The following is a 12,331-nucleotide window of genomic DNA, read 5'->3' as shown; positions in this document are numbered from 1 at the left end:
ATGTTAAAACAAAGATTTTTTATTATAGAAGTCATACATTTATTCATTAATATTTTTAGTTTGAATTATTATTAAATAATAGCAGATTTATCCTTATTTAGTACAAATAAATATATAATATATTGATGTGTATCACTTTAACTAACAATTTTAAAACTTATAATTTATTTCATTGTAAAAAGAACTTATAAATAGTTATTAATTTTAAGACAAAAAATAATTGGTTATCATATTGATTAATTTAAATATTAATTTATAAACTAATAATTAATAGTCTTTAAAGTAGTCACTATTATAAATAGAAAATTATAACTAATGAAAAATTTAGATACTTTTGATACTCCAAACCTTGATAATTAATATAGAAATCAAATATAATTGGTTATTAATTATTATTTTTTATTGTAGAGATAAGTTATTTTTAATTTTTAAATTAGTATTTATATTAATTTACATGGTGACTAATTATTTTCTATTTCTAAAATTGATTGTTATTTAAATTTTTTTGTAGTGTTTTACAAATACAAAAATTATTTTTATAAAAATTTAGATAATTAATTTATTAATAATAAATAATCTCTTGAAGGTTGTTCATATATTATGATGCATATTGTACAAGATCATGATTTTATATTTATTTTAGTTTTTAAGAAAATTAAGTTATTAATTTTATTTAACAAAAATTATTAAATAATAATAAAACTTTTATAACTACACACATAATCTAACCGACCCGACCCATGTTCGACTATATAAAGGTAATGTAAAACCTAAAAGCTCATGTCTCATTCCCTCCGCTTCTCTCTGTCTTTCCTTTTTCTCAATCTTTCTTCTTTTTCTCTCATATTTTGGTTGAAAGCCTTAAAAACTGAAAGCTTCTATGTCAGACGGTAAGCTCTCATAAAATACGAGAATGTTTTTTTTCTTTAAGATAATTAGAAAAAATGTTACATTTATATTAAACCATAATTTACTTATCTCATAGTATGTTACTGGTATCTGTTTGAAAAACATGGATCTAGTTTATGTATTTATATATTCTGAATATATTTTTACATACATAACCACTTTTAAGATTTTGTTTTTTCATTTAGTAGTAAGTATTATGTTTATTTTTAACAATTTTTTTTAACATTTATATCTAACTACATTAACAAATCCCTTCATCTATTTAGAACTTAAATTTTTTTAGATATTGTTTTAGTTTATATAATGAGCTGTGGCAGAAAGATCTTATTCACAAATTATATTTCTTATTATGTAATCTTCTGTTATTTTGCTATCAGGTAAGATGAGATACAAATGCATGCATCAAAAACATCAATGGCGGTTGCTAATCAAATAAAGGATTTTATCTTTCACAACAAAAACATTACAGGTTAGCATAAAAAATTACATTGCTCCTCAGATCTACCTGTTTTAAAACATGCAACATTGTGCAAAGTGTTAGAAATAATATATTAAATTAAGTTAAACATAATTTTGGTTTCTTAATTGTAAAATTGAAATTATTATTTTTTTAATTTTAAATTAATTTAATCTCTCATATTTAAAACAATATAAATTTAGTTTTTTAATTAATTTTTAAATTTTATTTAAAGTTTCAAATATATTTTTTTATTAACATTGAAAAAATGTTAAATAATGTAAATAATTCAAATGCTATTATAAAATTTATTAAATAAAATTAAAAAAAAAAGTAATATTTATTATATAATATTTAATTATCAATAAATTATATTAGTAATAACTAAATAATATAATACAATATCACAGACAAATATCATTCTACATGTGTATTAAAAATTAGTATTTATGAAGTTTTGATAGTAACTATTAATAATTTATTGTGAATAGGAAGAGTTGGATGAGATATCCTAAGGTTTGACGCAGGAAGGAAGAGTTAGATGATATCGTAAGATATGACGCAGAGGAATTATTCGTTGGTGAAAATATGAAGCAAGCAAATCTTGTCAGATTTATGATGATCAAGGGAGTATGACAAACCATGAAAGTAAAAAAAAATAATATTCACATTGTTTCTTTTTTAGTAATATAATAAACATTTTAGTCGTATTTTAATTTAGTGTTGAAATTTTTTTTAATATATGAATAATTAATTGTATGAACATATTAATATGTTAAATAATATAGTTTATTTTATATATAATAATTAGTTGTAGTTCATATTATTTCATTGTTTGTATGGTTAATAAAACTAATTTTATCATAATCTCATTTTATTACAATTAAAAATTAAAAAAAAAATTATACACATTTGGGCGTTTTCAACCTGACAGTTTTAACAAAAACTTCTATTAATTTAGGCGGTTTTAATAAAATTTCCCCTAATTCCATTAGTTTCAGCAAACCTTCCTAATCTCGACAGTTTTAACAAAATTTCATTATAAGTGACGCAATTTTTTCTAAATGTTTTTCTCAGAATTTTTCAGAAGGTTTTCTAATCCCAAATAACATACTTTTCAAGAGTTAAAACTGTCGAAAAAACAAAATAATCTCTAATAAAAATCTAAATTTTTGTAATGTGTGATACATAAATGAGTTAAAGAACAACTTGAGCATATATATTTTCAATCATATCAATAATTTAAATTTAAAGAAATTTTAAGTAAATATTTTTGACACTTCATATCATAAAATTTTGACATTTTCGAGGATATATATATATATATATATTTTGTTTTTTCTAATGTTAGCTGATAACTTGTAAGTTGTAATAATACGTTAGCTTTAAAATAATTTGAATTTCATAGAAAATTATTTTTTTTTTGCTGTTTTGCATTCTAATCCAAAGTCAGCCATCAAAATTAATTTTTAACATTTCTTGTAATTCAAAATTGTGAACTGAATAAATTGTTTTTGTGTAATTAGTATATTAAGTTGCAAGGATTAGTTGATTGATTTAAAAGTGTACTTTATTTTCATTTTTCCTTGTTATTCAAGTCTATTAACTATGGTCGGTCACATACATTGATGATTGAGATTTAATAACTATTTTAATTTATTTAATAGTTTTTTTTATAATAATGCATGTGGTGTATTGTTAGAAATATCTTCTGATTTATTATCTAGATTTTATTATTAATCAAATTTAAGATTTGATAATTAATTGAATCTAAATATGTAACTAATGGGTTGTCTTTTTGTAGTATTTGAAATTCTAGTGTGACAGGATGAAAATTTATTATAACTAATATTAAAGTTAAATTTAATAATATATTTTATAAAACGAGTACAAACCATTAGTCACATGTTTTACGTAATTAAATTTTAATATATCTGATTAATATATGATATTTTATAAATCAAAATATTTCAACCGATACTATGAATGAAATATAAAAAAAAATTATTAAAATAATTAAGATTATTATAATCTTCACTAATGCATATAAAAATTTATATTATATCTAAAATCAAAGAATTATACTACTAATTAAGTGAAATATTCGATTTTTCACAAGACAATACATAATGTAAAAAACCTCATCATGTTAGCATCCAAATTGAATGCAACACAAAATATATATATATATATATATATATATATATATATATATATATATATATATATATATATATATATATATATATATATATATATATATTGTTTTTGTAAAAAATATTAAACAAAAGTTATTAGACAAATATCACGTATTAAAAATAGATAAGTGTATTTGTCATAATAATATTAATAAATTATTCAACGAATAAAAACTTAACGGGATCAAATGTATATTTCATTAGCAGCATAATATCAGATAAAAAAATATACATTTTTTATGTATGTCAAATTTAGCATTATTTTATTTATTCATTTGAAAAAAAGAAAATACAATAGCTAATTTCATATACTTGTATTATGCAAATAAGTAGGAAGGAATGCAATACTGTGGAGGAGATAACAACTTAGTTGCATTATCATCATATTATTTACCAAATTTATTTTTTAACATTGTTTAGTATATATGAGAAACTCACTTTACAATATTATTAATATTTAAATTGATTAAGTTTTTCTTTGTAGTTAATACGTTAAGTTACATGCTTGTGTTAATTAATTAATGATATATTACACTCTCAAATGGATTAATGTATAAATGTCCTTTAATGCACTAATATCACAATGCAATTAATTGAATTCACACTTAACAATGTGAGTTAGAATGTAAATTCTTCTAACATCAATTTGATTGAAACATCATCTAAGAGCACACTCTCCTTCAAGATTGGATCTGAAATCTGATGCAACAATGGCTGCAATATATTTATAGAAAATGATATTTTGACATTAATTTTTTGACACCATTTTGACACGGCACACGTGTCAAAATGTGATTAGATGATTTCAAATTAAAAAAGAATTTTGATTTTTTTCTTCGAAATATGCCCTTATCTCAATTTTTTTTAATTTGAAATTATCCAATTACATTTTGACACGTGTACAGTGTCAAAATATCATTTTCCTATATTTATAGATGTGATTTGAGTATAAAACTGTAAATTATTGTGTTCGAACAGATAACAAGACAAAATAGGCACACAACAAAAGCATCAATGCATTGCTGTCTCACAGTCTTCTAGTTTCAAACAATTCTAGTTTGTTCGAATAATCAACGTCAACAACAAAGGCAATGATAATGAATTATAGTGAGTGAATACAAATGGCAGGCATGCAATGTTGAGATTCAAATTCAGCATCTCAATGTTACATTAATGTGTTCATGTTAGTCTCTGTTGAGGAAAGTAAATGCATGGTTGAATATGTTGTATAGGTAAATTCATTGGATATCCATTGCCACACAATTCAATGTATTCTCATAAAAGAGATTATGGGTCAATTTTAAATGCCTTCAACTAAGAAACATTATTAATTAATTGTATTATTTTCTTAGCTATATTTCTATTATTGTTAATAATTTATAAGTATTTGTAATACAAAACAACAATACATCTTATTTACATAACATTATACACTTTTTTTTTGTTGTTGAAGATGAATACATGATAAATATTTTCTTTTAATCTACTATACTTAAGTTGATAAACCCATACAAATTACGTTAAGGTTAAAAATAAATTTTATTTAACGCCACGATCGACCAGCACAACAGGTTCATAAACTAGGTCAACTCACACACATAACCCTAATTGAATTTGCCTCAAAATTTGTCTATAACTTATAATGTGTCTATTAATATCAGAATTTAGTTGATTTGCCTTCAACTAATTTTGTTTTCGGAAAGTTCTTTCGTTAATTTTCTATTCTGATTAACAATTTTAGTCAATTGAAATTTAATTTTCGTTATTACTTTTCTTTTATATACATTTGTCATCAAAGTTTTTACTTAAAAATTAAAAAAATTATAAAATTATAAATATTATTTATTTTAAGAAATAGAAATTTATAAAATTTATTATTTCTAATAGATTAATTCAATGATTACTAAAGTCATACATCCTAGATTTTACATCCTATTGAGAGAAAATTTATTATTACTAAAAATTAAACTTAAGTCATTTTAAATTTTTTATATAAGTTACAATATGTTAAGTTGTTATAATTTTCAAAATTAATATAATTGTAATATAGTATATGCATAGCATAAGATAATATTGGATTCTAAATTTTGTTAGATGTTACAACAATTATTATAATTTATAAACTAAATCTAATGTGGGTATATAAAAGTTATAGGAAGGATTGAAAAATAAAATACAAGATATATCTTTTTAGAAGAGATACTTTTTATTCAAGAATGTGAATTTACATAACAATGAGATGAAAAAAATTGAATAAAATTAAGTAAAATTTTATTTACTTTATACCAATTTAACGAAATTGTTCGTATATTATGATGCATATTCTACAATATTATAATCTTATGTCTATTTTGACGTTTTAAGAAATTGACTTACTGTTATTGTTTAAAACACCCTTATTTTAATTTTCATGAGAAAATTGTAATATTATTTTAATTTATTAAAATTGTTTATATAAGTTAAAATCTTTTAAGTTGATATAATTTTCAAAACTAATATAATTGTAATATAGTGCATACATAAGGTAATATTTAATTCAAATTTCGTTAGATGTTACAACAATTATTATAATTTTATAAACGAAATCTAATGTGGATATATAAAAATTATAGGAAGGATTGAAAAAAAAAATAAAAGATATATCTTTTTAGAAGAGATACTTTTATTCAAGAATGTGAATTTAGATAGTAACGAGATGAACAAAATTAAGTCAAATTTTATTTAATTTATACCAATTTTACCAAAGTTTTTCATATATTATGATGCATATTCTACAATATTATGATTTTTATGTCTATTTTTTACGTTTTAAGAAATTTACTTACTGTTACTATTTAAAACACCCTTATTTTAATTTTCATGTGAAAATTTTAATATTATTTTAATTTAAACTTAAGTCATTTTAAATTGTTTATATAAGTTAAAATATTTTAAGTTGTTATAATTTTCAAAATTAATATAATTGTAAATTAAGTGCATACATAAGATAATATTGGATTCTAATCCACTACAACAATTGATCGTATTATCGGTGGCCAATGTCTGTCGTTGAATGCTATATTCTGTCGGAAATCCATTTTATCGACAGTTTATCGATAGCCTCCATTCCGTTGGAAAAATCATTGTCGGATTTTATTACTGACGGATTCTATTGTTGGATAAATCTTTTGGCATTTTCCGAAGGATAAATCCTTCGGCATTTTCTGAAGGATAAATCCTTCGGCATTTTCTGAAGGATAAATCCTTCGGTAATAACCAAAGGACACTACTTGGATAATTACCGAAGGATAAGTCCTTCGGTAACGTCGTCTTTATAGTCCTGACAGTTTCTTTTTTATATAATCCAACTCAAAACAGTAACTTGCAAAATACATTCACTCTGCAATTTGCAAAATTTATACCCCAGTAAACCTGCACGATTTAATACCAACATCCAACTCAAAATACCATCCAACATTCACCAAGTGGAGTCAACTCCAATCAATGCAAACTCCAAACAATGTAAACACATTCCAAGCAAACACACACACACACACACACACACACACACACACACACACACACACACACACACACACATATATATATATATATATATATATATATATGTAATGTCTAATGTCTAAAATTTTGTAATTGATAAACAAAACAGATCTCCACTAACCAATATAGGACTAAATATAAAATTGTTCTTAGAAGGAAAAGAAGTAATAATAATGTAAGAAATGTGCAAAGTCATAAAATCTAATAGTCGTCATAATGTTCAGCTTGATGATTGTCTTCCTGTTCATTGTTTTAAGGCTCTGAAGTTGGCTGGACAGATGGGGACTGGAATCTGGACTGGTATGGGCTGGACATGTGTGGGGTGAACTTCAGTAGGCTGGACTAGTGTGGGTTGCGAATGAGAGGCCGAAGGCATTGTAGACTGAGGAAGCAATCTCATGACCAGTTCTTTAAAGTTAACTTTGTTAGATGTTACAACAATTATTATAATTTTTAAACTAAATCTAATGTGGGTATATGAAAGCTATAGTAAGAATTGAAAAAAAAAAACAAAAGATATATCTTTATAGAAGAGATACTTTTATTCAAGAATGTGAATTTATATAGTAATGAGAGGATTAAAATTGAGCAAAATCAGTAATTAAAATTATAACAAATGCTTGAAAATTAATTACCGATTTGATTTTTAATTGTCTTTACACTCAATTACTTCATATTATCTTTTTGTCAAACCATTTAAATCTACTTATTAAGCTGTTATATTGTCTCCATCTCTCTCTATATAATTTAGTATGAAACATTTATTTGACTAAATCGAGAATTTTTTTCATTAAGTAGAATTTTGTTTAATTTATACCAATTTCACCAAGTTGTTCATATAGTATGATGCATATTCTACAATATTATGATTTTATGTCTATTTTCATGTTTTAAGAAATTAAATTACTGGTTTTATATAATAAAAATAATTAAATAATGGTAGAGGTTTTACTTATAATTTAATAGAGTGGGTCTTCTATTCTTCTATATAAACTCCACCTAAAACCCTAGAAACTCACCGCTTGCTCTCATTATTCTTTTCTTTCTCGCTGCTTCCTTTTCATCCTTTCTTTATTTTTCTCATATTTTTTCTTTTGTCTTCCTCTCCTTTCCTTTCTACTTATTTTGTTTCATAGAGTAGATCTTCATATTTTTAAATTTATAAATACATGAAACCTTAATTTATATTAATATATTATGTCATACTTTACTTATTTGAAAAACATGCTTTAAACTGTTAGGATCTTATTTGGTCTCCTCTTAGCTTGAGATATAAGTCCTTCTCTTTTCTGACACTCTACTCATCTCTTGATCTACACAACATCATCATTAACAATATCTTCTGCAACATCATTTGTTCTGGTATAAAATATGATCATCGCAAGTGGAAACTATCATCATAAATGTAAGGGTGAGCTAGTAGCATCTACATCCAAAAACATATATAATAATAAAAATATTATAATATGATAATCTAATAAGGTATAAACTCATAACATCATGCCATTTCACAACACAATGCACATAGTCAATCCAAACTCTTATCTAGATAAGCCATGTCACCACCACCGATTACTATCTCTATATGTCGTCTTCTGTACTCCAACGCACATGACTAGTTCACCAAAACTAGATTACGACATGAGATGAGCGTACAATACCTCACTTGTTGAATAATAATAACTAAAATGAAAATCAACAACAAATTCATAAAACAAAACACACCAACTAAGTAAAATAAAAAAGAAAAGAATAAGATTTCAAAGTTCCGGAGACTCCTTAACTATATTTTGAAATCTAGGAGATAACAAAATTGGATTTTGAAATCCGAGAGATTTCAAAACCAAATTTCAAAATCGAAGAGAATGTAAAACTACATTTTGAAATCAGGGACACCCTAAATTGGATTTCAAAATTCAAGACACTCTAGAAACATATTTCAAAATATGAGACTACTTAAACCGAATTTCGAAATCTACTAATACATTTGAAATTTGGGACATTCGTATAGAGTTGTCAAAACGGGTAACCCGGCCCGACCCGACCCGACTCATCACGGGTTGGCCCCTTAGTGAGTCAACCCAACCCGGCTCATTTATTAGCGAGCCAAAAAAAATTCGAACCCGACCCAACCCACCACGGGTTGGTGGGTTAAACGGGTTGGCTCATTAACTCACTTAACTTTTTTTTCACCCTCTTCTTCTGAGATTCTTTTAACATGTTACTTTGATCGATCAAAATGAAACAGTAATAATTGGACCAATTGATTGATCTAAAAGAAATTAAAAAAATTGAAAAATCTAAATTATTAAGTAACATGTGTTCATTTTGTATTTATTAATATAAAAACAATTAAAGAATCTTAGTTATCATAAGTAACATGTGTTTATTTAGAAATAATTAAAGTAAAAAAATTGAAAAATCTTAGTTACATAAATAATGTTTTTTATATAGGATATTTTATATGATTTTTATATTGTTATGATTGTGTATATTAAACAATGAAAAGTGTTTGATGAAGTGGTTAAATGATTGTAAAAATATTGTATATATTTTTCCGTGTTATTAATTATTAAGTATTGTAAAAATATTGTATATATAGTATGTTTAAATATTGTATATATATGATGTTTAAATATTGTAAAAATATTGTATATATAAGATGTTTAAATATTGTAAAAATATCGTATATGTTTAAATATTGTAAAAATATTGTATATATAGGATGCTTAAATATTGTAAAAATAGCCTAAATAAAGGTCGTGCATTTTGAATAATTAATTTAATTAATTTGATTTTAATAAAAAATAGGATTTGAATAATTAATTTTATTAATTTGATTTAATTAAAAAAATAGGTGGGTTGGTGAGCCAACTCGACCCGCCACGGGTTCAACCCATGTGAGCCGGACTCTTAGTGAACCAGGTCAAAATTGACTCACATCAAAATCTTCGCATTTTTTTCCAACCCAACCCAACTCAAACCTGTGGAGAGTCAGATTGACTCACGGATTTCAACCCATTTTGACGGCACTACATTCGTACATATGAAATTTGACATTTTCGACACTCCAATTGGATTTTAAAATCCAAGACATTCTTATATATTTTGAAATCTATTATCCACTATAAACCAAATTTTTCATTTCTACAAATCAAATTTTGAAAAATGAAAAATAATTACAAACGACTCTCGTCGAAAAACTCGATAACAAAATAAAAAATAATAAAGTAAATACATACTTCTAAGCTTTAAACAAAAAGGATATAAAATACAAAAAGAAAAGGAAAAAGAATGATCAATAAGAAAGACATTGAATGCTTTGTAAAAATGAATTAGAGGTTTTGTGAGAAATAAAAGGAGTGGGTAAATAGAAATTACTCCTTACCTAATTAATCTAATAATATATATTATATTTTATAGTACTATAATAAGGGTAAAATTTGGTGGTGAAGAAGAAAACGTGAGTGCAGGAAGAAAAACAGGGGTGTAGGAAGAAAGCCTTCGATTTATCAAAGCATGTTGGGCCTTAAGTGATTGGGTCAACTCCACACAGTCCTACCCGTTATGATGGCGTATTTTGATATTCTTTATTATTGTTATTTTTATAGTAGAGGTGTTCTTCCTCTTCGCAGTGCTTAAGAGAGTGAGCAGCAAGAGAAAAAAACAGTTATGGAGGCAGAGGAGGAGCAACGACGCCGTTTAAAGATTGAAGAGGCCCTTGAAATCCAATCCCTCAGACGCATCATTAGCGCTTACCTCAAGTATTTCTTCGTCTCTTCTCAATTTTTTTTCTTCAAACTTTTGTACTTTTCAAATCGCCGTTCAACAATCTAAGCCAAAATAAAGTGTATTTTTAATTTTCTTCTTGTCAATTCATGATGCTCAGATTCTAGAGCTAGTTCAAGTGTTTGAAGAAAAAAATGAATGCTTTTAACTTTTATTTATAGTTCACTGTTTTGTTTTTACTTTCCTTTTTATCTTATTTTGTTTTCTAGAGAAAAAAGTGTAACGATTTCGCTAGTATAAGAAACTGTTTGTTTTGATTTATGTGGCAAAGGTACTTTTTTTTTTATTTAATTTTATAAATAATAGAACTCAGAGCCTGATGCAGGTATCTGGTTTCGGCTTTCTAGATGGAAATGATGATTTTTTATGTTTAACTAATTATTTCGAATATGAAAAATTTAAATTTTATCATTGTATTATTTGATTTGTTATTATTTTTCTGTTTCTTACTGCTAATGTTATTTCATCAAATTAAAGTAGCGGTTCATGTTCGAAATTCAAAAGCTGTCAGCCACAACTGTGTAAAACCACAAAAATATTGTTGAATTCTTTAGCTGTATGAGTAAATATTGTTGTATTTTATTTTTGTATGAAATTTTACAGTGATTTTACATGTCATATTTTGTTTTTATCATAAGATTATTTACGAAAAATGTCTCTAGTAACACCGTAGTATCTTTTGTTTGTTTGTTCCGATGCAGCTATCCTGATGCTGCAGAGGAGGATGTTAGAAGATATGAAAGGTCCTACAGGAAGCTTCCACCGGCCCATAAGGTATTTTTGTCCTCTACTTTTGCTTGATATTCTGGTAGTGCTATGTCGTTAACTTGATGTTTGGCTGTTCAGTTTCTGGTGCTTTGTTTCCTTTTTTCTGGCATTACCAGTCTTGTTAGGAATTGCTGTGATCTGGCATAAATAGAATAGGACTAAGCTTTTAAATTCTGTTCGCAATTAAGTTGTGGTTTCCTGGAGGTCCTTGACAAAGTGGGAAATTGCAGGCAAATGCACTTACAATTGTGAACATGGAGAGTTCAAAGAACTTAAACGTAAGGGCCAAAATTGGGGATTTAGACCGTTTTTTTTAACCTTTAGTAAGATAAAACTTAGGTGTGGTTCTTTATGTGATTTTAGAAGTTTCGCCTCACTAATGTAAGCCAATCTTTATGAAAAGACTGTTACTCAGATCATTGAGTGATGTGAAACTCCAATTTTGATTGTAGTAGCAATAAAACTAAAGCTTCTAAGGGATTACATATTTTTTTGTCCTAGAGAATAGCAATATTTCCTTGGGATTACACTGTTATTTCTGGCTTGTATCTTCCTAAGCTTGAGCAAGATGTGTACACTTTGGTCAATTCAGACTGTATGGATTGAGCTTTTGTCTGTCAGTCACTGTTGAAAATAATGCAGAAGAAAAACAACATGACAAACACTT

The 12,331-nt window shown here is 25.4% G+C and overlaps 1 protein-coding gene and 1 long non-coding RNA gene across 3 annotated transcripts in view; both read left to right on the top strand.

The window, feature by feature from the left end:
• The first annotated feature begins 786 nt into the window (after positions 1 to 786).
• On the top strand, positions 787 to 2,108 carry LOC106775634. Its single transcript, XR_001376816.2, has 3 exons — positions 787 to 890; positions 1,287 to 1,378; positions 1,858 to 2,108. It is a non-coding gene; the product is annotated as an uncharacterized LOC106775634 (long non-coding RNA).
• Positions 2,109 to 10,708: 8,600 nt separating this feature from the next.
• Positions 10,709 to 12,331, top strand: part of LOC106776034 (carnosine N-methyltransferase) — a 15,623-nt gene continuing 14,000 nt past the window's right edge. Inside the window, exons 1-2 of one of the 2 annotated variants that reach the window (XM_014663330.2) lie at positions 10,709 to 10,871; positions 11,598 to 11,670. In XM_014663330.2, the coding sequence (XP_014518816.1) occupies positions 10,780 to 10,871; positions 11,598 to 11,670 (165 nt within the window). In that variant the 5' untranslated portion in view covers positions 10,709 to 10,779. The remainder of the gene's footprint in view (positions 10,872 to 11,597; positions 11,671 to 12,331) is intronic. The other variant, XM_014663331.2, reaches the window with a different exon arrangement.

The sequence above is a fragment of the Vigna radiata genome, chromosome 10, assembly GCF_000741045.1.
Source record: "Vigna radiata var. radiata cultivar VC1973A chromosome 10, Vradiata_ver6, whole genome shotgun sequence".
Taxonomy (NCBI): Eukaryota; Viridiplantae; Streptophyta; class Magnoliopsida; order Fabales; family Fabaceae; genus Vigna; species Vigna radiata.
Note: the sequence above shows the minus strand (reverse complement) of the source record. Positions and strands in the feature narration are given on the sequence as shown.